This window comes from Passer domesticus, chromosome 8 (genome assembly GCF_036417665.1).
Source record: "Passer domesticus isolate bPasDom1 chromosome 8, bPasDom1.hap1, whole genome shotgun sequence".
Lineage (NCBI taxonomy): Eukaryota > Metazoa > Chordata > Aves > Passeriformes > Passeridae > Passer > Passer domesticus.
In genome coordinates, this window is record NC_087481.1 from 40,026,662 (window position 1) to 40,053,289 (window position 26,628).

The following is a 26,628-nucleotide window of genomic DNA, read 5'->3' on the forward strand; positions in this document are numbered from 1 at the left end:
CTGTAGACTGTAGTGGACTAGGAGAAGTAGAAAATGTGTTGGAGATCACCCTGCTTAGATTTCCAGTAAGATCTTGCAAATGGGATACATGGACTGAACTAAATAATAGGATTCAATTCACTAGGAAAGTACAAAGCTCTAGTTTGAGGTGAAGAGTTAACCATCCAAACCTGCACTGGGAGAGTAACTTGGTGAGACAGCAGTTCTGCAGATCAGTCTGTGACCAGAGTGGAGCGTGTGCTCACAATGCCACACTACAAGCAGGGCGAACTGTAGGTGTACAAATAGTGGCATAGGACACACGCAGGGAGTGACTGTCTGGTTCTGCTTGGCTCTGGGGACACCCAAGGCCTGAGGGTTTTCTTTGTTTGTCCACTGTGCCATTTTGATTTTTAAATAGCCTGCTGACTCGGTGGTGTGCCCTGGGAATAACAATTCTGAAAAAGGACTTGCATGTAAAGATTAGCAACCCTAAAACTTAAAAGAGCCTCCCTGAACAGCAAAAATATCACAGACAGAATCCAGGCAGAATCACTTGCTGCCTATCCTGCAGCAGCAAAGTTTTGGTTTCATGCGTGATACTCAGCTGTACAGCTTTGGGGGATAAGTGCCTGTCAGGATGGTATCTCTCAAACCCCTATCAAGGGACTGCAATGTCTCCTGCCCAGTGATGTCCCCACCTCATCACAGCTTCTGTAATATTCTGAGAGCACCCCACAGATACTCCAGGATCCCAGCTAACATGCCTGAATGCTGAGATAGAATGAGTCTGGAAAGCACTGGAACACAGATAGGAGCTAACTGATGTGCAAACACACAATGCTGCCAGAGACTGGTTTGGCCCCAACTCCTTCTTCACCTCCTCTTTCTCAATCACTCAAGTATATCCTTAAAAAATTGTCTCAATCAGGTGATTGGCTCATCCCTGAATATCAATCACATGCAGCACCTAATCCCAAAACTGATGACAGACTCTTGGTGTTCAAATGGCCACCTAAGTCTTTCCCATCTTGTCTTTCTACCCATAAAATATAAACGTCAGGGATTATTTGGAATTACATGGTGAGGAATAAGGAGAGAAAAATAAGTACTGTGCAGCATGGGACTGTGCAGGTTGAATGGGTATAATTCACTGCAGACAAATGATTTTCATCTAAACAGTTATTTGGTTCAGAAAACCAGAGAACTGTTTGCAGCTCCTGAGGAATCTGCTTCTCTGGTCTCCAGCCAGCACTTGGCCAGCACCTTTCCCCAGAACAGTGGAGTGAGCTCACGATGTGATGACGTAAAACTAGAGCAGCTCTTTAGTGTCCAGAGTATTCCGGTCTTGGTTTTCAAAAATGTCAGGATTCCTTCTTTTGCATTTCCTCCCTGGGGCTCACAGCTGGATCTCAGGAGGTGCCAGGCCTTCAGATGCAGGGACCCTGCCCTTTTTCTGGTGCTGCTGGATGAATCACAAACATTTCTTTCACCCCTGGGAACAGGGTATCTCCTCTTCATCGTGTGTTAAAGTGAGCTTTAGCTATAGACTATGGGAAAAACAACATCAAGATGTCAACTGCTGACACTTGACAACTGCTAGAGGAGGGGGAGAGGGATACTCCTGCAGCAGGTATCAGAGATGCCTGAAGTTTTGCCTTGGATGACCCTGATTTCAGTATCTCTCATTGCTAAAGTTTGCTCCAGGCATGACAGGAACAGGCAGGGTGAGTTCCCAGTCCAGGAGTGAGTTACATGACAGTTAACCAGTGCTGAGGGTTTATGTTTGAACAGCTAATCCAGTTTTATACCCCCAGCCCCACCCTTTAGACTTTCCCTAAATTATTCCACATGGGATATCACCATTGTCTGCCCCTACCAGAGGCCCTGAGAGGTGGAAGCATTCCTAAAGTCAACATGCAATGATTAAACTGCAAAGAACCTGGCAACTTTCAGCAGATAGCCACAGTATGTCCTTCATAGCATGTCTGCCACTGATGCTGTAGCTTGTGCATAATATGCATGAATCAGTAATCAGCAAGAGAAAGTTTTCCCAGGTGGAATAAACTGCACTCCCTTCATCACAGACACCTGCACTGGTCCTCAGTGGGATTGGTTGATAGCTGAGTGCTCTGCTGAGCATTTAAAGAAGCCTGGCTGCTGCTTGTAGGCTATTGCTGCTGCTTTGTCCTGGCGAGGACAGGCTGGGTCTTGTTGAGGCTGTGCTGGCTCTGCCCATATTGTTCTTGTTATGCGGGATGACAGGCAGTAATTGACTGAGTTTGACAAAGGACAAGCCCAATGTGGTATGGAAGGTGAGCGCTGGCGGGATTGGGATTTGCAGGGCTTGTGTCTGCTGGGGAATGTGGTTCCAGGCAGAAGAGCCGTCTGAGGAGGGAGCAGTGCCGGCAGGGGGGACCAGCTGCACGGAGGCCCGGGGCGCGGAGCGAGCGCGGAGCGGCGGCGCCCGGGGCCCGGGACAGAGCGGGGCGGATCGGGACAGAGCGGGGCGGATCGGGACAGAGCGGGACGGAGAGGAGCGGGGCGGATCGGGACAGAGCAGGACGGAGAGGAGCGGGGCGGATCGGGACAGAGCGGGGCGGATCGGGACAGAGCGGGGCGGATCGGGACAGAGCGGGGCGGATCGGGACGGAGCGGGGCGGATCGGGACAGAGCGGGGCGGATCGGGACGGAGCGCTGCCGCCACCTGGCGGTCCCGCCCGGCCCGGCCCGGCCCGCGGAGCTGCCCCGGAGCTGCCCCGGAGCCTCGCAGCGTCCCGCGGCGCTCAGCCGGAGAATTTCACCTCTCCGTCTCTGAGGTGGGCTGGACTGCCATCGCTGAGCGATCTGAACACCATCCTCGTGGGGTTCCTCCAAAAAGGCGGAAAAGATCAGTGATGCTCCAAGTGAGCTTTTCCAAACTGTGCCAGTTTTTAGCTGTATGCTAAGAACTGCCCAGTATACCCTAGGTGGTCACAACAGTGAGTTTAAGTGCTTTACCAAACTCATAAGCATGTAACTGAAGAGTAGATGAAAAGCACTGAAATATAAATAATAGCTAATGAAACCAAACAATATTTTGGTGCAAGATTTACTGTGAATAAACTGAAAAAAATCCACAGACATTACCTACGCTTCAGAGATTAAATGCTTTAAAAAGTGGTGGTGCATTTAAAAGTGGGAACACCAGCAGGCACACAAATTCTGGAGAAGGGAGACAGTTCCTCAGTAGAGACCTTCCCTTATGAGTCTCCCATTATATGAGTTCTGCTATTCCATCAGAAAGCTGGATATAGCACTGTAATTCTCCATTGTGCTTGCTTCTGTTAACAAAGCTGATGGAAACTATCTCATCTCTCACGTCTGATGCATCCTGCTATTTTTTTCCCCAATGTGTTAATGCAACATGTATTAATCCAACATTTCCCAAAAACCAAGGGATCAGCATTCTTTCTTATCACGCTTATTCAACGCACGCTTGCAGCCTGCTGTATTCTCAGGGATATTATACAGACACTCTCTTGCATCTGGCAGATAGCTGGATTGGGGAAGAAATCTTTGGTCTGAGTCCTGCTTTGTCTTTGTAGGGACAGTGGCAGGTGTTTGCTTGTGATATGCCATGGGACACAGACCGTGTGTGTCCTTCTTCTTGCTGGCTGTGATAAATCTGGGTAAAAAGAGCAGCCTGTATCCAAGCACCCTGGTACTGACAGCAGCCCAGCTTATGAGAAGTGACTCCTTGAGCCCTTTGATGGAAGCTCCCTGACTTGTGACAAGTGTGGGTCACCTCTGGGAGAAAACTGTGGGTTGGTTGCCACCCCAGAGCTGGCTTCATTGCACAGGAAGAAATACCTTTTGTTTTGAAGCTGGTCCTCCTGAGGCACCTCTGTATTTTTAGGCGTGGTGCTCAGCTGGGCGTTCATCACTGCCCACGGTGTGTCAAACACAGACTTTCTCCCAGCAGTGCCAGTTGGCCCAGACAGTTCCTAGGAGCACAGAGCGTGTCTGCTGCACGTGTGTGTGCTAACATGCCCACACATGGATCTGCACAGCTGCACGTATCACAGCGAAGTCTCAACTAAACAACACCCTGCAGAGTGACAGTAAAGGTTCTTTGTCATCAAAACTGTATTTAGTTCTGTGTTCTAAAAAAATAGGAAAAATCAACATTATCTTGTAAAAGACCTGATAACTTCATCCTAAACCTGCTTCTTTCTGCTCAGATGGAGTTGCACATGCACAGTCCCTGTGAATTTGCAGCCAGCCAGTGAAGTCCCCACTGAAGGCCACTGCACAGGTACATGAATGTAAGAGAGCTCTCCAATGTGTTGGCAAATCTGTAAGCGTTAGTAAATGTGTCTTTGTACAGATGTTCATGAAAATTACTGCTAAGTTGTACATCGTGGTAACAAGTTTTTATAGGTCAATTTCAATCTGTCCTTAGCTAAAATGTCCTAAGAGTTACTCTCTTCACCTTGTCCTCCTCAGGCCAATTTATCTTGACAGATTGGAGACATGTAGGGTTGCTTTCTGCAACAGTTCTTATATCTTAGTCTGCAGAAAGTACCTTTTGTGCTGGTTCCTCAACAAGTCTTTCATGGGATGGTTGGATTCTCTAGCCTCTGAACATAACTAGAATAAGAATAGTATTATTAAAATGTAGATAAAATCCACCTGTTTGCAAGAAAAGAGATCGACAGAGAAGACTTCATTTAGATGAAAAGTAATGAAAACACATGAACATTAATATATTGTGTTGGGAAATTTTTCAAAATGTCTCATAAGCAGTTTACTCAACACCAAGGTACTGTGCTTGGAAGTCTGTTTTTTTAGTTCTGATGTTTAACAGTTGATTAGTGCTGTCACCACCACTTTCCCTTTCCCTATTCCTGATGCAATCCATAGAGATAACAACTATCTCTAACTCTGTTTATGTTGCCTGGAAGTGGGAACCAAATGCTTGTGTTGATGAAAACCCACTGAAAATGAATTATTGCCAAGAGAATTAACATAGCACCCTAAGTAAGAAAACAAGAACTTGGATATAGAATTGTTTATGCATGGTTGTGTCTCTTTCTTTGTTTGTTTTAGATGCAGTGAAGAGTGACTATAGAATACTGTGTGTTGCTAAACTTATATAAAAGATTTCTCAAGAACAAGGCATCTGCAAAACTTTAAACCTCAGTGATGCTGATTAAACTCTGGGAAGAAAACTGAAAGTATTGTTCAAAATCTGTGCCAAAACTGATTCTGTTATAGAGCTGGATACTTCTGTCCTGGTCCTCTACCAGCTCTATTCAGCACAGAAAGTTGGTCTGCAGCTGGTGTCGCAGCATCTCCTCTAGCTGGTGAAACATTCCCACCAGGGCCACTTCAGCAGGGGCTGGTGAGCTCCTGGACAGCCTGACCTCTTGGGTCTGTGAGCAGACTTTCCTTCAGTCCCAACAAGTGATTGCTCTTGTTAACTGGTAGGACTTTTTTTCTAACCATGACATCTAAACACTTTGTAGTTCTAATTCCGTGTTTGAGAGCGCATTTTTGGAGGGGGTGGGGAATTTATGAACTCTTTGGTACTCTCTTCTTTTTAAACAAAGGAATTAAGTGTGGGATATTGTTTAAAGGTCCGTGTGCTTGGCACACTGACAGAAAAACTTCAGTGGCTGTGGTGCTTTGTCTTATTCTAACATGCTGAATCCTGTTGTCATGTGGTTTCTGGTTTTAGAAACAGTCTTCCCTGGATATCTCTGAAAGGTTTCTTCTAGGCCTGCTGAAAAATGGATCTCAACAAAGAAGGGAAAAAGAAGAATGGAGAAGAGAAATTCTGTTGGCTGGTTTTCACAAGAATGAAAGTTTGGTGAATAAGGCCCAAGGCACTATAAGGAAAAGGGATGGGAGGTAAGTGCTCACAGATGCTACCAGACACACACTGTTCCTTAGCCAGGAAATACTGCTGCTCCACATGGGCTTACATCAAACACCACAGAGGGCACAGCAGAGTGATCTATGAGGTCCTAAAGTCTGGATCACATTCTCCCCCAGCTGACACATCTCCTATCATTCAAGTTTACTGGCTGAAAAGGAGCTTTTCATAAATTGAATATAAATTGAGTCACCTCATGCTGCCTGTAAAGAGTTGCATGTGTTTCCTTAATTATAGAGTGCTCTTGGTTCTGCCTTGTGTTAGGCTCTTCAAAATCAGGTGACACAGACGTGATCTGTCTGCTGAGCTAGGTGGGTGACTTGGTCTTTCAATACAGGACAGCGTGACCCCTTTCACCACCTGCTCTGTGCCCCAGCCTCTGAGAAGGCAGATCTGTACCTGGCTCCTGAAGGATGGGGTGGGATGTGCTGTGGCACAGGGAGCAAGAGCTGTGAGAAAACCCCACATTGCCTCAAAGCAGCAGCTCCACACGTAAGTCGTGCTACTTGTGCATGGGCAGGGGTATCTGCTGTATGGTCCCAGGAGTGCACTGGGTGGCTGCCTCTGGCAGGTGGCCTTTCAGTGAGGCTCACCTCACTCCTTAGCACTGCTGCTGCCTGGGAGCTCTGCAAGTGCTTCCCATCCATTGAACCAGCAGATTCCAAGCCACTGCTTTCATCTGGTTAGCGAGTAATAAAACACAATGGGCCCTAAAAATACCAAATTCAATCAAAGGATCCAACCCAGACTTCCAGTGACTTTCCAGCCACTAAGGCTGCCCTCTTGGTGCCCTGTGCCAAGTTAGGTCTTGTCTCACTGTTGTTCAAGCAGCTGCTTAGTGCCATGATCTTAGGTGGCATCTAGGGGACATCTCTGCATATCCTAGCTGCCTTGGCAACATCACCTGTATGGACATCAGAGTCCAAAGAAAACATCCTTTTCTGGGCCTACAGGTGTGAGAGACATGCTGCTTCCTTGGCTAATGCCAGAAAAAGAGCAACCCTCAGTACCCGTGGAGAGGCACCTCTTCTGAATTATGCATTCAGACCTGAGGAAGCACCAGGCTCAGGCTACACATTCTTTTATAGTCTCACCACCGAGACAAGTGTGGTGTCCTGGGATTAAGCTCCGGGACCCCTTAGGGTACAGTCACAGACCTGCAGCACCTGTGGTGCCTGGCATGACTTCTCACTGGTGGCCAGTGGCAAGGTGGATGCAGACAGCTCCCAGCCACTGTTATTGCCAGTTTTGCCTGTTTGTTATTTTGATGGGGTTTTGTTTGTTAGGGTTTGGTTTGGGGTTTTTTTGTTGTTTGTTTGGTTTGAGGTTTTTTGTTTGTTTGGGTTTTATGCTTGTTTTTTTTTGTTTGTTTGTTTGCTTGGGTTTTTTTGTGGTGGTGTTTTTTGTTGTTTCTCTTTTTTTTTTTTTTTTTCTTTCCCCTTTCTTTTTAAATCAGGCTTGCCTCAGAGCTGGCAGGCACTGCAGGGCTTGTGGAAATACCGCGAAAGCAGGAGATTGCACGCCCTGGTTTCCAAAAGGACCACTCCATTCATCCCGCGTTTCACCGCCGCGTTTCCACCCAGCAGGCCGGAGGATGCTGCGCCGCCCGGGCGCTCCGCTCGGGGAGCTCCTGCTCCTCGTCCTTCTCTGCAAGGACGAGTCCCGCAGCCCGGGCAGGGGCTGCCGGCCGGCCCCTGCTCTCTCGGGGTCCGGGACATCCCCAGGGCCGGCTCCTTGCAGCTCCTCTGCTCACGGCGGCAGCTGGCTCTGTCACTGCCTCCTGCAGCACAGGAGGACTCCTGGACTTGCCGGGGCTCCCAGGGCGACTGGGATGACAGGGCTGACGGTGGTTCCTAGCGAGGGGCAGTGCCACCCCTCTGATCGGTGTCACCAGCTGAGCCGATATAAAAGCCAGAGAGGATGCTTACTCTCTGTAGGGAGCTGCTGGTGTGCCCTCTCCTGGCTGCTGAGGCAGACAAGCTGTTTGGCATTGATTATCTCTCTGCTAACTTTTAATTCCAGTCTGGGCAGGCAATTGTCACAATTCCAACTAAAAAGTACTTCTGCTGGCAGCGAGTAGTCATGAATTTGTCTCACCTAAACAACAGAGCTGAGAACCACTTCAAAGTGTCAGAGGTGCATGAACTGGAGACAGTGGGGAAGAAAGCTTGGGACAATCCTGTTTACAATGGCTCTCCCTCTACCTCCTTGAAAATTCAAACCATCTACAACCCCAAGTCTGTCCTGGAGAATCCCTATGAGAATTTTGAAGAGGCTGGGGATCCACTGCCCTACCAGGAAGAACAGAGCAAAGCTGTGAATGGGAAGACAAGTCCTTTCCTCAAGTGCTGCTTCTACATCTTCAGAGGCATCCGAGGTAAATCTCTATCTCATTAGAAGGGACTTATTAGCCCTCAGAGCAATGGTGAGGGGAGGAAGAGAAGGGATGCAGAATTCAGAAACCTCATAGTGTCTGTGTAGCCACGGACCTGTTCAATATGTAGTAGCATTACTCCAGAAATCATCTTTGGCTGAGCTGAAAGGAGCATCCTCGTTCTGTGTGCCTTGCTTATAGCTTCATGGTCTGTCCTTTACTGCAAGGTAAGAGACTCAGTGGGTCTCATGCTCAAGGTCATGCAGTGAATCTGTTGGCAGAGCCTAGGTGCTCTGAATCCCCAGGAGCCATCACTGTGCTGGTGAGACTCTTCTGTCTCTGTGTGCGTTTTCTAGATAGAATGGTACTGGTCCCTGTGCTACAGTAAGATAAGAACTGATAAACCTATCTACCAGAGAAAGTCTAGCACGGTCAGGACTGAAATGTAGGGGATTACAGCAATGTATCAAATCATGTTTTGCTTGAAGATAGCTGAAAGTGGTGTTGTTTTCCAGTTTAAAAGACAAAGGGAAATGAAATATCTATATAGGCTTATTCAGAGGCAAACAAAACCCTCGGGGCAAGATAAGTCTCCTGTCAGAACACAGTCCTGGGTAAAGGCATTATTTGAACAGTTTCTCATAGAAGGCATAAAATCCCAATATTTTAACAACAGAAAAGATAAAGAAAAAAATTATTGCCAATGTGTCTTTTTTCCTCACTTGGAAGGCAAGAGCCTTTCTCAGAGCCATACCCTCTAACAGTACGAGTGGGTGAACAACAGCACAGCTTGGTCCTGAATTGCACAGCCCCTCTATGATCAGTGCTTTTGTCATTGCCATTACAGTCTGACACTACTAATTTACATGGAATTCAGAGGCTTTAGAGATTTCTCCTGGCCAAGGAACAGTGCTGAGTGGGTTTGGTAGCTAATTACGGATTACTCTTAGGTAGTGTATCATTTACCTGGCTTATTCTGAAATGCTTTCTTCTAGGCATTGTTTGAGACTTAATATGGAAAAACATATCCATACTTTAGCATCAAATTTCCTTTTTTGAGCTGCCAAAGTTGAATTTGGAGCATGCAAATGATGGTAACTGTCAAGTTACTACATCATTTTCTTCTTCGTACTGTTGCAGCAGTGTGTCCTGACACTAAGGGTGGTAAATAGGTAAATAGCTTTCTGAAGCTGGGAATCTAAAGGCCAGTCTAGACAGAGCAAATGTGTCTTTGAGCCTTGCAGAAGTGGGAGCATTTTCCTTGAAGAATTTGCTTCCTTCCTTTGCATCTTTTACTAGGTGTTCATCATTTGTCATTGCCTCTCCATTTAATCACCTTGGTGTCTCACATGGAAAATAAAGTAGTACATATAAGTTAGTCAATGAGAGTTTGAGAGCTTTTTTGCTTAAAAACCATTTCCTGGGCTTACATGTCCATAGCTAGTGGCAATAGTTGGATTATTTACCTCTTTTTGTTGTCCTCATCAGTTACTGTGCTGGGTTAGTAGCGAGTAGCTGCTGCTCCTACTGCCACTGCTCAGGACTGTTCCTCTCTAAGCAGTGTCCAAGCACCTCTGTGTCCTGGTTCCTGCCACCTGTGCTGGTTCATGGCCAGCCCATGGGCACCCTTTGCTGGGTATCTGGGTGCATGGTGGTTGATGAGGGATACCCAGCTTCCCACTGCCTTTGGAAGAGGATCTCCAGCTGTACCTGAGACTGTGACCTAGTCACTCACCTGGGTCACAAGTCTGGTTTAAAAGCGCACTCAGAAGGTGATGCAGGTGTTGCCAGTAACTCTCATCAGTCACTTGTTACTGTCAGGAAGGCGAGACTTATAAATGGATTGCATTCATAGCCTATTTTCTAGATTCTGTTATTTTTAATTTGCTCAGCCATGTGAGTGCTGGATGGTCATTCAAGGTGCCATAAGGAAGACTGGATATCTTCTAGCCTTGAGTCCTTCTACTCCAAATGTCATGTCCAAAATAGCTGCATCCCCAAGGGGGTAGGTGGTGCCAAAGGAGACACAGATGGGGACATGCTTCATGTATGAGATGATAGATTTCCCTGGCATGTTTCCTAAAGACATAGCTGAAAACAAACCTCAGCTGATACAGTATTGAAACTACTGCATGCAGTTTGAAAGGACTGGAGCAGCCTCATGGTCCTCCAGGTACCATTTTGAGTCTGAACCAAGTTCTCAAGGACATTTGAGTCTCCTTGAATTTAGGTGTTCCTGAGTACACTTTGTTCTCAAAGTAAATAAGGTCTGTGCTTTTGCTCAAAACATATAGGTAGTAGGGATTCCCTGCTCATGGAAAAACCCCAAACAAACTTGTTAAAAGATTGTGGTGTAGTCATATCTAAGGATGAAGGTAGTCATTTAAAAGCGACTTGAAGAGATGGGCAGATTTTTTTCCCCATGTTTTAGTCCATTGTGAAGATTTCTGTAGATCACATGATACTTTTCCCTCCACAAGAGTTAGTCCAGATCATCTCCAGGCTGTCAATTCTGTTGCTGATCTGGATTGTCCAGGTTTGTCTGCCCAGATGTGATGGCAGATGCTGCAACAGCCCCTATGGTAGTTCATGGTGCAAAAAAACTCCCTAATCTCTTGAGATGCCAAAGTGCTATCAAAATGACAGGATAAATGCACACAGACCACTAGAACACTTTTGCTTACTCCAGACAAAAAAGAAGTTTGTCATCTGCCAGAGATGACTTCAAATGCGGGGCCTTTGATCAGCTTTGATCCTGGTTTGCAGGAAGATGGTTGTTCCATCCTACTGGGGATAGGAATCAGGGCTGAGCTCTCTAGGAGCTGCAGAAAGCAGCAAGACTATGACAATTATTGACAAGGCTTTCATCACTAGGCTTTCAATTGAAAGTTCTTATTCCTTTCAACTTCAGGAGCATTCCAGAAATCACAACAGAAAGCCATTACAAAAAGAACAAACAAATACGCTAATAGCATTAGGTGGTTCATTAAACACAAAATATCAAGGCTTCTTTTAAAGGAAGCATTTCTCTCTTATTGATTGACAACCCTGGTGACATTTAATGAGTTGTGTGAAGAAATAGGATCTTTAGCTGGTGCAATTGGTGTATTGGATTCAGCTAAGTTCCATTGTTAGATGTCCTGAAGATAATTTGGCTCTAAATGTTGTGCTGAAAATACTGAGTTGGGTTATTTGATTGAATTTTATGACCAAGAAGAAAACTTGCAAGAGTTTTTAGGAAAGCAAGAGACAAATATTTGGGGCCTAATGGTTCAGTACACACTAAAAGGAGTAATAGTTGTAAAGCTCACACCAGATGCAGTTCTGCAATGGAAGACCTCTCAGAAGGTCACCTGTTGGCACATGGGTGACTGAGATGAAATATTATGGTTTCAAGAGCATTTGTGACAAAGACTGAACTTCTGCAAAGATTAAGCTGAAACACAGTCAGGAAAAGATCAGGCTATAATGAACAGAAAACAGAAGAAACATAAAACTAAATAGTGATGTAGCAAAATAAAAAGCCAGTATATTTCAGTGTTGGTTAGCTACAAATGTTTTATTCATGATGGAATGGTTATTCTTAGGGGTATTTAGCAAATTTTTATAGGTCAAGTTTTGAAATGAAAAGTGGCTTGGCCTTGAAAAGCCACAGAACTTCAACTCCCAACAGCACTTTTTTGGAACATGGCCCTTGAGAATGGCCATGAAAAACTCTACAGTCCCTTTATACCCAACAGGTCTGTGGGGCACTACGCTGACAGAGAACACAGCTGAAAACAGGGAGCTGTATGTGAAGACCACCCTGCGAGAGCTGCTGGTCTATGTTATGTTCCTGGTGGACATCTGCCTCTGTAAGTATCTGTCATATCTCACAGGCCCCATTTCTGTGTGCAGCCTGAGGGGAATAATGTGAGATTTTATTACTAGTCTTCCTTGCACTGCTGTAAATGTTGTGTTTATTGTATGGGTGCTCACAGCAGCAAGAAGTTGTCATTAACGTACAGAATTGATGCTGCACAGAGAAGTAAAATTACTGACCAATGCTAACTGATGTTGGTTAGACTTAAGCAGTATTATCTGATTGGCATTATCAGTTCTAGCCATTGATTCCACAGTCCTAGGAGCATCTGCCCAAGGACTTTTCTCAGTTTCACAGCAAATGCTCAACCCCCAGAGAGCAGCTCTAGAAACTTCCTGGTGGCAAAGACAATTCAGGGAGCTTTTCCCCTCTGAGACTGGATGGGTGGCTGAGGTGATAAAGCAGATGGCAGCTCACCCTGTTGCTCCTGAGTGAATGTAATGTGTCCCTGTACTGAATGGTAATGCTAATATGGACTTTGTGTCAGAAGGACAATGGCTGTTTGGTTCTGCAAAGGTTCATTCGTTATCACAACTGAGCACCTGTGGCATGGGACAGTGGAGAGGGTTATATTTCATGTACCCTATGGCAGGAGAGATGGACAGACAATACCACCCTAAGTTACTATCATGCTGGCCCAGGGAGACAGTGCTTCAGTCACTCTTCCTAAAGAACCAAGACACGCACACAGACGTACACGTTGTCATGCTCAGACGTACATGTTGTCACACACTGACTCATCCAGGAGGTGTGGGGGGTTGTGTCTTGAATGTCGGGTGCTTTATTTTCCTGGTGTCCTTTCAAGAGTAGCACATGTTCTTAGTGATCACCATGATGGATGTTTTTCTGAAGGAGAGAGCAGTGGAAAGTTGAAACTACATGTTTGTGGAAGTCAGAGTCTGCTCCTCTTGGGGTTTCTTGGTATATGAAAACTTACCTGGAGCTTTTCACTTGGGAAAATAAGGTGGTCTTTGTGCCTTGATGACTTCACATCAGAAATTCAAAATATAGGTCATGGACTTGGTTCTGAGAAATAAAATTTCCCTCAGAAATTCTGTCTGGGAACAAAAACTGTTATCCAGAATGTTCCATGGTATCCTCCAATGGTCTTCTCTTAATATTTAATTCTTATAGTCAGTCAGTCTGACAGTTTAAACTCTGCAACACAGAGCAGATAAGTTTGGAAATCCCTAAGAAAGCAGAAAGCCCTAAGATTTATTCTCCTGTGTCTTGTTCAGCTTACCTGTGAAAATATAAAGTACATAGAAAGTGAATATATAAATCCAGTTATATCAGGTTCCAATATTCAGGTATAAGAAAAGACCCTCCTCTTGTTCTCGTAGTGACATATGGAATGACAAGTTCCAATGCCTATTACTACACCAAAGTGATGTCTGAGCTCTTCCTGCAGACCTCTACAGATGGTCGTGTCTCCTTCCAGTCCATTGGCAGCATGGCTGACTTCTGGGTGGTGAGTACAAATCTGGCCTGCCATAGGGAACCCTGAAACTCAGCTGGACTGGGGTATTCAGTTCCCTCTGAAGTACTATCTAGTGGCTTCAGCAAGACATTTTGTTGCCACAAGCTTTTGCCAGCTTGACTAGCAATAGTCACAATAACATTTGCATGCAAAACATTAACTGATTTAAAGTACAGTTTATCCCTGAGCACTGTGTCCACAATACTGGCCATGCTAAGTTTTGTGTGTGCCCAGAAGAGCCAATATCCCAGTCCAACAGGCAGGACATAACAAAATAATTTTGGTGACACAGGCATCAGCTCATTGCACAGATAGGAAGTACTGGCCTAGAGAACTAGAGAAACCAAGGGATTTACTTCAGGTTTCCTTGTGACACAAGTGGCTTTGAATCCTAGAGTTCAATGTCTTCAAGCTGGTATCTTAGTAATAGCCTATGTCCACTTTCATGGCATTTTGAGAACATCATAATTAACCTACCTGTAATTCACGTCTGTCCTTGTCTAATCTATAGATTCTTTAGGAAGAAGCTGGATTAAAATTTACAGTGACTTTTTCAAAGAGAATAAAGGGGACAAACATCTGGGGTCTAACATATTTCTGTCAAAGAATGGGTGAAAGAATAACAAGAGCCTCAGTGAAGGCCATTGAGTTATTGCAACCACTTATCTCTGACAGCCAGAAGTTATTTGTCAATTAGAATTGCCTTTTTCTGTCGTATTAAAACACTCCAGCAAACAATGGCCCTATTGTTTCCCCACCCCTGTTTCCAGGACACTGGCACACGCACTTTTCACCATTCACAACTTGTGCCAAGGCAATTCCTTGAGACTTGTGCTGACTGAAGTAGAAGAGACAATGAGACTTGTAGGGCTTTTGTCTCTTCATGAGGCACAGAAGGTGCCACAGACACATTACAGGCCTGTAAAACCAACGATGACCCTGGTGCCCAGCATCCCTCCTCTACCACCAGCCCTGGTCTTCCTTAACATACACACAACACAACCTTCTGCTACTTTCCATCTTGGCGACCGGAGAGGGGTGGGTCAGGTCTCACTACATCAGTCCCAGACAAAGAAAATTCCTCTGATGTGTGAGCTACAAAGGAGCTGTTCTCCTCTGCCTCCTTTTGCAGTATGCACAAGGTCCCCTGCTGGATAACCTGTACTGGACAAAGTGGTACAACAACGAGTCCCTGGCGGCGCGCAGCACCCAGTCGTACATCTACTACGAGAACCTGCTGCTGGGTGTCCCACGCATGAGGCAACTCAAGGTGAAGAACAACTCCTGTGTGGTCCACGATGACTTCAAGGAGGAAATCTCAGGTTGCTATGACGTATACTCTGAAGACAAGGAGGAAAGGGTCTCCTTTGGGCTCATCAATGGAACGGCGTAAGTACATCTAATCCAAATTAGTCTCTTCTAGCTCAAATAAGAGCTGCTGAGCTGCAGGATGCTGGGGTGAGTTTCTCACATAAGGCTGGAATTCCCCTTGCAGTAAGAGGTAGAAAGTCCTTTTTGTCTATCAATAAGGTCTAGTGTCTCTTTGTGGGGAAACACAACAGAATGAGTTTTCATGTTGGGAAGCCATGGAAAAAATTGAGTGGGAATATAGGAAGAAATTGTTGTGTATTTTAAAGAGAGTGAGAATAAATAATGACCTTTGGGCCCAGATCCATCAAATGGCAATCTGGCATTTAGCTGGCAAGTTACTATTTGCTTTCCTCTGGGATTTCAGGAGCCAGAGAAAAGTGGGTGCATCCCTTTCATCTGAACAACCTGTTTCTCTATGTGAGGTAGCTGCAGTTTAATATCTTTGCTGACTGCATGAATCTTGATCCATGAATGAGAAGCTATTATTCATTAGGAAATACTAGTACAAGAGTATTCTAAGCAAATGGTTGTGTGTGATGTGGTAGAGGGTAATAGAGTAAATCCATAAAAACAAGACTGATATAGCAAACAAACCTCAGCATTTTCCCTCCATAGTATTGCAAATCATGTTGTGTCACTGCTGGGAAGCACTAAACCAGAAAACTAACCAAAATAGTTACCAGTATTGTGCAGGATCTTCCATTGAAAACTGCTCTGCCCCTTGAAGATATAATTTTTCCAGGGCACAAGGCCATATTCAAGCCTGTGCAGCTGAAGCCTTTCTTTGTGCCTTGTCTGTTGCAGGTGGAGGTACCATTCTGAGGAGGAGCTGGGTGGTTCATCTCACTGGGGAAGACTAACCAGTTACAGTGGGGGAGGATACTACATAGACCTCAAGATGACCAGAGAAGAGAGTGCTGAAGCCCTGCAGGTCTTGAAGGAGAAACTGTGGCTGGATCGGGGAACACGAGTTGTCTTTATTGATTTCTCTGTGTATAATGCAAATATCAATCTATTCTGTGTTCTGAGGTAAGCTGAGTCCTGATGAAAATTCTTTAGCCTTTTGCATCTTCTTCAATGCCTCAATGTGTTGCTTAAAATGTAAATATTTTATTATGGTCCACCAGTGGGGTGATGACCACCCCCCTACTACTACTGAGCGATGTCAGTAGAAATTGTATGGTTTAGTGAGAAGTCTTGGTCTTCCTGACATAACCAGTCACACTTCTTGTCACCTTTCACCCTTCCTATCACAGACAGTGAAGCAGCAGAAATATGGCTGCATAAACACATACACAACACTTCCACTCGTGGTCTGGTGGATAACTCATGCTCAAGTTTGATGCCTCGCAAAATTATCTCTGAGCTTCCATCCCCTAATTTGAAATTGTTTCCTTGTCCCCTTCAAGGTTAGTGGTTGAGTTTCCAGCCACTGGTGGTGCCATTCCCTCCTGGCAAATCCGGACAGTGAAGCTTATACGATATGTCAGCACATGGGACTTCTTCATTGTTGCCTGTGAAATCGTGTTCTGTGTCTTCATCTTCTACTATGTGGTGGAAGAGGCTTTGGAGCTCCGTATCCACAAGTTTCAGTACTTCACCAGCATCTGGAACATTCTGGATGTGGTTGTCATTCTGGTGAGGATCCTGGCACATTTTTTGGGGGGAGGAATGGCAGAGATGTGTAAGAGCCAAAATAAATGAAGGAAAGTGGAAATTAGTCTAGATGGGACAACCGGCACACGTTTTGCTCTAATACTACAATGAACAGCAGAGTAAATGGGCCCATGCTCTTGTGTCTGGAAGAACTGCTAGGAGAAAATTATTTCTTAGAGATGCCCAACAGACTGTGAAGTCAGGGTATCATTCAGCACATCAAGACCATATTTTCATAGCCCACCACTAGACTGCAGTTCTGAAGTGGGACTGCAATGAGTTCTGTGACATTTTGATTTCCATGGAAAGCATAGGAACAGTGATTACTGCAGACTACTCCTCTTCCTCTTTGCAGCTCTCCATTGTTGCTATTGGGTTTCACATCTTTCGCACCACTGAGGTGAACAGGCTGCTGGGAGAGCTGCTGGAGCACCCTGACACCTACGCAGACTTTGAATTCCTGGCATTCTGGCAGACGCAGTACAACAACATGAATGCAGTCAACTTATTTTTTGCCTGGATCAAGGTACTGTAGGGGATCTGGGAGGTGCCAGGTCTCCAGTCAGACCTCTCCTTCTGGATGGCTTCAGGGTTGTGTCTTCCATCCCTCTGAGTAAAGGAGTGTAACAGCTGTAGAACAGAGAATTTTCCTCAAAGTCACATGCTCTGTTTTGCAGTAAATCTGGGCAACTTTTCACCCTTCATTCTGAGGTCAGTTATTTAGAGGTAACAGTCAGGGATATGAGCTCAGATACTGTGGTGTAAAAGTGGTTATAGAAAATGCTGAGCACCATGTAACTTGCTCCATCCTATACTGTTTTGGTATTCTTGAGGACAATCTGCAAACCATGTTTTTTTTCATGATGGTCACTCAAGAGCTGGAAATGACTCATCTGTTAACATGGACTTTGCATTTCAACTGAAGCATCTTGGTGTGGCAGAAAGCCACCCAAGGGCTCCTCCTCAGCCTTAAGAGATTTGTGCTTCTAGCAGTTCCTGTTTATATTTTCATTTGACAAAAGAAACAAAGTCATTGTTTATGAACCCAGAGAAGGATGGTGGCACACCTGGGATAAATGTCCTGCAGACTAAGCCACCATTCCCTAGCCACCTTTCTCTTCAGTACTTTGGTGCTGTAGTGAACCTCTTGTCTTAGTAAGCATGTGTGTACATGAGAGAGACTGACCTAGCTGATAGTTTGGCCTAACTTTGTCCCCGTTCTTCCATCCTGCAGATATTCAAGTACATTAGCTTTAACAAAACCATGACCCAGCTCTCCTCCACGCTGGCACGTTGTGCCAAGGACATCCTGGGCTTTGCCATTATGTTCTTCATTGTCTTCTTTGCCTATGCCCAGCTGGGTTACCTTCTTTTTGGGACACAAGTGGAAAACTTCAGTACCTTTGTTAAATGCATGTAAGTGTGTAAGTTACTACCAGGTTTCCATAATTTTATCAAAATAACTTTAACTGCTTTCCACTCTTCCCCCAGTTGCAAATCTCAATGACAATCAGACACTTGTTGTATCTCATTGTAATAAAGCCCCAATAGTTAATAAGTTGCTCACAGCTTTCTGGCTGTGACCTCTTCATGGACAAAAGAATGCAATAAGAAAACTGAGGGCTACAGACAGATTTCTGTTTGTCTGATGTTTATCAGTAAGGACAAGAGATATGGTGGATATTGGTAAGGATATCTATTTCCATGGAAGTCCCACAGATACTGATCAATATATCTGAAATGGAGGATGACCAGTGGGTGGATGAGCACACATGGAAGGGAGTGTTGGGGAAGTGAGTCAAAATCCCATCTCAGACAATCCTGCAGTCCATAGGCCTGCTCAAGTAATGTGTGATGTTAACAGAGGTATCTGCTACAGGAATGGTTTTCAGTTTATGTTCCACAGACCTCTGGGCATCCAGGTCCTGCCTTTGAAGAGTCCACAAGAGAAAACAGAGATAAGGAAGCTTAGGATCAATACACTTAAATGTCCATCATTACAGGGGCTATGAACTACAAAAGGTTGAAGAGCACTATCCAGTTCTAATATCCCTCCAGAGTCTCACAAACTCTCTTGCAAGAGATGACTTTGAGTCAAATGCCTTTAATCAGGGAAAATTGAGGTTGTTTTGTTTTTCACTCCTACTTATACCAAAACACACTCTGGATAACCTGAATTTGTGTGGAAACCACATTTTAGTTCCTCTTGCTGTAACCAGATCAGCTTGCCTCACCCCTGAAATACTATGGATGTATTTAACTTGCCACTCTGGAGTGTCTTAGACCCTGCTGTAGTTTGTGCCTGTGCCCATCTGGGCTGCAGGGAGGTTCAGGTTCACCTCAGGACTGTTTGTGTGTGCCTTTGTGTGACCCTGTGCTCTTTCTTTCCCCCAGTTTCACCCAGTTTCGGATCATTCTTGGTGATTTTGACTACAATTCCATTGACAATGCCAACAGGGTCCTTGGGCCTCTTTACTTTGTCACCTATGTGTTCTTTGTTTTCTTTGTGCTTCTGGTAAGCAACAAAGTCCTCCTCGTCCCTGTATTGAAAGCAGTGTTTGAAAGACCCCTCCTGACAATCCCTGGGTTAGGTGCAAATGCTTAGAAAAGGAGTTTCAGTTACAATAGCTTTGCAGTGCATATAAAGCACAGTAGGCAAAGTGTGTTACTACAATTGGGAAGTTGATTATTAGGCTGATTAAGGGCCTACATCTGTTAAGGTGAAGACTGAAACTTATTGCCTTCCTAGGCAATGGATGCAGAGGGATGGTCATAATAATCAGCTTAAACACGCAGTGTCAGGAGTCCATATGTAACCTAAGATTTTGCAAGAGAAGCTACCAAAGGTAGTATTTGAGGTGGGAACAATTGTACTTTCAGCCACTGCTTTAACTTCAAACACTTTAGAAAACATGGTGTGGCTGAAGTAGGCCTTTTCTTGACCCTCTTTAATTTGCCCAAGAGATATCCCATAGGGAAACAATTCCTTGTTTAACTAAGTCTTGCTCATCTGTGCCTGCTTCTTGCTGCTTCAGCTGCTGGAGCAAGCAGGATGTCTCACGCATACCCATCTCACTTCTTCCCCTTTTCCTAGAACATGTTTCTGGCCATCATCAATGACACCTACTCCGAAGTCAAGGAGGAGCTTTCGAGCCAGAAGGATGAGCTGCAGCTCTCTGACATCTTGAAGCAGGTGATGAATGGTGAAAGCTGTGCTACTTTCTAGCTAAATCATGAAGCAATTTTTGGAAGTCCCTGACCTAAGTGGAATTTACTAGAGAGAAACAGTGGTTGCCATCTCCAGATCCCCTTACTTTGTGAGCACCAGAGTCACAATTCCTTTCTGGGATAAATCAAGCTGACAGACCCTTTGGCAATGGGAAGATGGTGTTGGGTGAATCTTGTTACTTGATGTAGTGTTTCTGAGAGACTTTTCTTCCCAGTATGGTCTGTAGACAAAGCTCTTTCAGTCCTTCATAAAATGGACATTGATCAATAACATGGCACATCCTGCTGTGCTAAGTTGAGCCTGTTACAGTGGCACAATTCTAGCAGGTTAAATCTGTCTTTCCCATGGACAAATTACAGAAGAGTTCCTGGAAGGTCACAATTCTGCTATGGGACCATTATTCTACAAGAAACAGTATTTGAGACATTATCTTAAACAGCTGATGTGTTGGGAAATCAGATAAAGGAAGAACTGGGGTGAGAAAAGCAGAGGGTTAGCATGTTAGTGTCACTCTGGAGGCGCGATTCTAGTTTAGAGATGAGGTTCATAGAGCAGTGCTTTATTTTTTGCCTGTGGAAATCTTGAAAACTCCTGCTATTACTTAGCATATACTCCCTGTATCACACTGCCCACTCTGCTCTACTTTTCACTGCTCTGTGTACATGATTCTGTGTCTGTACCTTCGGTCACAGAGCTACAACCGGACACTTACGAGGCTGAAGCTGAAAAAGGAGAGGATTTCTGATGTGCAGAAAGCCCTGCAGAATGGAAGGAAACAACTAGACTTTGAAGACTTCAAGAACAGCTTGAAGGAGTGAGTCAGTTTGAGGGACGTCCACTTAGTTTTTTCTCTTAGTAATACAGTAATTTAAATTTTCTGCTTTTCAAGGTGAGAGCAATTAGCTCAGATCTGGGCAATTTAAGATTAAATATTTGAGGAAAGATAATTTAAAAAAATTTCCTGTTCTAAATAGGTTTGTGTAACTATTTCTTGCCCATTTGGAATGTTTAGTTTTATCACTGGCAGGAGGAAACAATACACTGATTTCAGAATTCCCACTCTGTTACAGCTTAACAGTATAATTCTATGCTTTGAGCTTTCTCTTTCTATTCTTTTGCAGACTGGGCCATGCAGACCATGAGATTACAGCAGCTTTCTCCAGCTTTGACAAAGATGGCAACTACATCCTTGATGAAGAGGAGCAACAGCAGATGAAGCGTGACCTAGAGGCAAAAAGGGTAAAAAAAAGGGGCAAGGAAAAAAAAATCTTCTGTTTGGTAGACATCACTGCAAAGTGGCCTCAGGAATCCTTGGGTTTGTGGTATATATAAGAAGGCAACTAAAATATAGTTCCAACTCTACCTGCATGCAGCTGAGTGTATTGTTGCCTGTGAAGCCCTGTGTCATTGACAGTAAAGGCAGCCACAGAGTTAGTATCCATATTTGCAGGAGGTTTTGTTTTCCAGGTTGCTCTGAATACAGAGATTGAAAATCTGGGGAAATCCTATGGTGACAACAACCCCGATGAGAATCTGACCTACATGGAAGCAAGGAATAACCACACCAATAAGGCCACCTGGGTCTCCAAAGAAGAGTTCCAAGTGTATGTTTGTGCTGTCAGTAGTTTAAACACCCTGCAAATGAGGGGTCCAATTTCCGCTGCTTCCTTCTCTGATGTAACTCTTTACAGTGGTGCTGAGCAGTTTCAGTAAGACTTGTCCCTTTTATCTTGCACATGTGTAAATAAACAGCTCAGGAGATAACTGGGACTGTTCTAGTAAGGTAGTTTACTTGTTCCTGTAAAAGATTGAGTTAAGAAATTTTGCTTTCTGCTCTTGAATAACCTCTGCAGCTATCATCTGCAGAGGTTATTCAAGAGGCAATATGCTGTCATGTTTCAGGTCAGAGGTGGCCCAAATAACTGGGCCAGGGAAAGCTGATACCTTTACAGAAGGTCTTGTAGCAATAAATATCCTTGATTTATAGCCTAGTTGGCCTTTATCCTTCAGGTCCAAGAATAACACTTGGCTATTTCTTCCATAGGAGGAGCACAGGATAAACACAGCACAGTGAATCAGTATATCTTGATTCTGCTACTGAGAAACACTGAGCAAACCACATAGGGCCATATCAAAGGAGAGGCAGGTGCAATATTTAATAATGGAATTATGCTGTGTCTAGGCTGGGATCCATCCTGAGCAGAACCACTGATTACAGATGAAAACACAGTGTAGCAGGGAGTTATGTCACCAGTAGGTGACATAATCAGTGATCTGGGAGCATTCACTTCTATTTGAGGTCTCTGGGAGATGTCTGCAGCAAATCCCTTTACTAATCACAAGAAAAAGCTTACAAATGCTCTCCATATCTCCCTCAGCCTCCTGCATCGTGTGCTGCAGCTGGAACAGTCCATAAACAGCATTGGCTCCAAGATTGATGAAGTGGTGAACAAGCTCAATGTGCCAGAAAGAAAAGAGCTGAAGAGGAAGGATCTGTTGGGCAAACCACTGGGTGATGTTAGCAAGGTTGGTAGCCCTCCACCATGCATTTGGACCAGCTTCAGATTGGGTGACTAGCTCTGCTGGGAGAAAGGGCCTGGTATCATCTTTGCTTTTCCAATCTTCACTGACTCAAGATAAAAATGCTTGGGCAGGGTGTATGATCAATCCTTTTCTGTTTAAGTAAAATGACATAAACCCTCTTGTTTTGATGTCTCCTCAGTTAACTCTAATACCTTTCAACACACCTTCTGGCTCCTTTGAGGCCAGCCTCAGCCCTGTGGCAGTGGATAAAATTTGCCTGTCGTCAGTTGCTTTCTAGCTCTTCATCCTCAGATATTAAATGATCAAACTGTCCTTTCCAGCAAGAGCAGCTCATGGCTGTCGTGGACTGTGATCTTAACATCTTGCCTGTGGATTATTTATCACACGTGTGGTGGAAGATTGGCCAACTGTGTGCTTATAACCTATCACTGCCAAATTGTGACTTTTGCCAAAGAGTGCCCATATGAGTCAACCAGTGTATTTTGGATCTCCAGCTTTAAAGTCAAAGGCAGCAAGGCATGTGGGAGCCATGTCACTACTCCATGGTTTTGTGGCTTCAATAATGAGAATAGACAAACAGACAAAGTGACATAGCAGATCAGAAAGAAGTCTCCCTTTTGCAGAGTAGTCATGCAAAATGACTTCACATCTGAAAGAGTGTTTTGGGAGGTCCTACTCATGTGAACATGCCCAAAATCTTATGCAAGTGTTTGTTTGCAGATTTGCTGTGCCACAGAATTTCGGTGAAGGTGCTCATAAAGGAGGAAAAGGGATGAATCTCTCCTTGTTTGTCTAAAGCTTGAATGTGCATTCATCAATGTATCGCAGCAGTGTATTGGATCTTTAATAGACAGGCAGGCTTGTTCTAATTTCTGAGAGAAAGTGGGAAGATGTTTTAGTACCGTGCACACCTTGCCTCTCTCCTAGAGTGTTGCTAGACTTCTTGGTAGCTTGCTGACATTGCAGGTCACACTTTCTTCTTGTTCACAGGAGAAAGAAGCCAGTCAGGAAGAGCTGCATTCCCAGAGCCTAGACCAGCTGGGAAAAGAAGCAGAAAGTTGGGGGATGGAACACATACAGAGAAACAACCTGAGTGGCAACTCTTCCCAAAATGGGGTCTATCACATCTTGCCCAAGTCAAGTGTGCTGGGGTCTCAGGTGCCCAAGAACCTCTAGCCAGTCTAAAGTGCACTTCTATAGCAGTGCTCCCAGTCTGGCTGCCATGGTACCAAGTCACTGTCAATTTTCCCCCTACTATTAGGATAATGCAGAGAGCTGGACACAGACACCACTGTTGCCAGCAATTCTTAATGTGAAAAATCAGGGATGTTTTTCTCCAATGTAATGATGTATCATGTCAGTTGTCCCCCTTCACCTTCTCCCCTGTACCCATATCTCAGGAAGAGGTGAAATTTGGCACTAGGTGATGTATTAGGTTTCTGCCTCTGAAGAGGCCGGCCCAACATTTTTTATCTAACCTTCCCCAAAAAGTAGGGACCCCAGAACTCTGACCGTTTGTGTCCAGATAGGCATATTGCAACTTGTTCCCAACACATGATGGTCTGCAGGAGAAAGATATGGCTGTCGTGTAAAGAAAGCAGAATATAATCACCAGTGTGAAATGGGAAGAAGAAATGTAGTTGTTTCTACTTGGCTACAGCCAGTTTTGTTCTGTTGTAGTTTGTTTCCAGATTACCTTGGTAACCCTCTGTACCTTAGATTCAGGTGTTGAGGAAAGAGGTTACTAGTACTTAACTCTGGATAACTGCAATAAGAGTTGACACCAGTGTAATTGGAGAAGGTTTGAAATATTCTGAAATGAGAAGCAGTTGGTGAAGTCCTAGGTCTGAGTGTTAGGGAACAAACTTCTGGTTATATGATTTCTAACATAGTTGTTGACACAAAGAAATCTGTCATTTATTTTCACACTCCTTAAATTGCATCTCAAGGTTCTTGCACCTTGCAAACTAGCACCCCATTTATGAAGTTTGATGCCTCTTGTTTTTGTCAAGGAAACAAATTTGCAGTTTTGGGTGCTGACACCATTCGTGTTGAAGAATATTGTAAAAATCAGATGAGTGTCAGTTTTTTACCACATGCAAAATACTTCTTTTCCAAGCATTTTTGTGTTTGCTGAGACTTCTCTTTCCTTGTAATTTGTGCAGGCTATTACTGCTATTACAGGGCCATTGTAAATATATTTCAAATACCTTAATGACTGATATTCTGAATAGTTAACCTCAAATAGGCTCCATAGGCTTAAAGCCAATAGAAACATGAGCTGTACCAGACCACTGCTAACAGCTCTCATTAGTGCTACACTGTTTAGTGTGCTGTGCAGTGACAGGTTTAGTGGGGACCTTGTGGAGGGGCATCTTGTATTGCCACCTTTTTTAAGATGGGTGTGTCACTGCATTCTGGGGAAAGCCTCTTTGACAATGCCTGAAGGACCTCAGGATGAGCCCTGTCCTCAGATGGCCCAGGTTTCAGGGCTGCCACAGCCACAAGACAGTGGGAGTGAAGAACCATGGTAATATCTCACAGGTAAGTCTTGTTCCCAACAGCAGGACCAGCTGATGATGGGAAATGAGTCATGAGACCCTGCAGTTCCTGCCTCCACAGCTCCTGTTTGAAATCTAAGCTCCCTGTGGGCTGGGCAATAAGCTCCTTCTCACAGCTCCTGACTGGCCCTTGTAGTTGAATGACAGTCCCAGCTTGCCAGAGCTGTCCCTTTCTCTCTGGCAAGGACAGCCTGGCACCTGGGGGACAGCAGTCAGCCTGCCCTGCTGAGGAGCCCTAAACCAGCTCTGGCTGTGATCAGACAAGAACTGCAGGCTATAGTGGTCTCCCAGGTCAGCTCTTTTCTCCCTTCCTGGCAGAAAGACCACTTCTCCCTGTGGTGATTTTTGTAGTGCTAGTGCTTCTCAGTGTAAAACAGCCTCTGTTACTGGCATGTGCCTGCATTAATCTCATATTTCTTGTACATTTTTATGTCACTGTGCCTTGTCTGTTCTTTGTCCATGCTGTCATGTATATGATGTGTCCTAGAGCAGGCAGGGAACTTACTTGTCCCCAGTATTTGCTTTTGTGCAATTGTCAATTGTGTTTTCAAGCTGGTTGAATTATAACATCAATACACCAAATGGTAAGTTCATCCAGCTTTTCTTTTCAAATATGTGTGGTCAGACCTCCCATCAGGAGCTGATATTACTTAGATTATACATGTCTGATGGCTAAAGTAAAGTATTTGTTCCTCAAAAAAAGGTGCGTGATTGTGTTTTGTTTCAATTGTAGAGGGTAGCCTTCCAAACTGCACTGTGCCAGCTGTGCCTTGAAGTGGTTAAAATCTTTGGGAAGAGGTTTGGAAAAGCATGAAGCGCTTCGAAGAGATATCAGCAGTTATCACTGTTATTTATGTTGGCACTAGCAGTGGATGTAGTCTGAGGCCCACTGTGGCAGGTGCTGTGTGTGCTCCTGGTTCAGAGCCAAGGGGGAAGGAAGAGGTGTCCTAGCCATGATTCCAAAGTACAAGCGAGGCAGAGAGAGATTTGTGGATGTGTGCAGGGAAGGGCATGGCAGTGATGTCTGAGAGGAGGCTCAGGCATTGGCAATAAGCAGCCCCAACCAGCCGTGGCCATGAGCACGGAGAGCTCCTGGTCGTGTCTCTCCAAGAACATGATGCCAATAGTCTTAACAATGAGCAAGCCTAACTTTTCGTGTTGAAAAGGAACACATAAATCCCCTGACCCCACAAATGCAAATACAGCCAAGCTTCTAGTTACCTTATCAGCCTGTTTCGGTGTACCAGTAGATGTCAGTCAGCACTACTCAAACCCTCTGCACCTACAGCCCCTTCTCTTCCGTTTTCAATGGACAGAAACAAATCTGTCATTGGCTTTACTGTGAGAAACTGGGATACAGAAACATTCCCTTCGTGGCGACAGAGAAAAGGCAGAGGCGGAATCCATGGATTCCAACAGGTAATTTATGATACCAGACCCTGATGCTTCAGTACTTGTTGTAAGCATTATCTATCTCAGGCAGGTTATAATTCTCCCTGTAAAACCTGTAAAAAGGGTTTGTACAGGTTTTTTTCTCAGTCTTGTGAGAAGCTCTTAGTGAGTGCTATTATTAGCTTGGAGCTGCTGCTCACTGGTCAGTCTTTAGCACCGAAGGTTCTTAGCTGGCGGCTGCCCTGCCCTTGTATGTTTTA

The 26,628-nt window shown here is 44.7% G+C and overlaps 1 protein-coding gene and 1 long non-coding RNA gene across 6 annotated transcripts; one reads left to right on the top strand and one right to left on the bottom strand.

The window, feature by feature from the left end:
• Positions 1-2,097: 2,097 nt before the first annotated feature.
• Positions 2,098-24,734, top strand: PKD2L1 (polycystin 2 like 1, transient receptor potential cation channel). 5 transcript variants are annotated; one of them, XM_064430659.1, is made up of 20 exons: positions 2,098-2,294; positions 4,203-4,286; positions 5,071-5,447; positions 5,702-5,874; positions 6,237-6,391; positions 7,922-8,276; positions 12,014-12,127; positions 13,479-13,606; positions 14,748-15,004; positions 15,791-16,015; positions 16,396-16,624; positions 16,998-17,168; positions 17,877-18,058; positions 19,037-19,157; positions 19,737-19,835; positions 20,564-20,685; positions 20,993-21,110; positions 21,339-21,475; positions 22,250-22,397; positions 23,406-24,734. In XM_064430659.1, the coding sequence occupies exons 4-20, from the start codon at positions 5,868-5,870 to the stop codon at positions 23,589-23,591; spliced, it is 2,754 nt and encodes a 917-aa protein (XP_064286729.1). In that variant the 5' UTR covers positions 2,098-2,294; positions 4,203-4,286; positions 5,071-5,447; positions 5,702-5,867; the 3' UTR covers positions 23,592-24,734. The 5 variants fall into 5 exon arrangements, with proteins under 5 accessions (XP_064286729.1, XP_064286727.1, XP_064286728.1 ...); XM_064430657.1 differs by having other exon boundaries at positions 4,203-4,276; positions 5,731-5,874; XM_064430658.1 differs by having other exon boundaries at positions 4,203-4,276; positions 5,742-5,874.
• On the bottom strand, positions 12,097-23,474 carry LOC135306535 (uncharacterized). Its single transcript, XR_010367338.1, has 3 exons — positions 23,327-23,474; positions 13,073-13,378; positions 12,097-12,981 (listed from the first exon to the last, which is right to left on the bottom strand). It is a non-coding gene; the product is annotated as an uncharacterized LOC135306535 (long non-coding RNA).
• Positions 24,735-26,628: the final 1,894 nt, after the last annotated feature.

Excerpts from the sequence above, each read along its gene's own strand:
- PKD2L1 (XM_064430659.1), top strand. Across the intron at positions 12,128-13,478 it reads CCTGGTGGACATCTGCCTCT|TGACATATGGAATGACAAGT; the intron begins GTAAGTATCTGT and ends TTGTTCTCGTAG. Across the intron at positions 13,607-14,747 it reads GCATGGCTGACTTCTGGGTG|TATGCACAAGGTCCCCTGCT; the intron begins GTGAGTACAAAT and ends CTCCTTTTGCAG.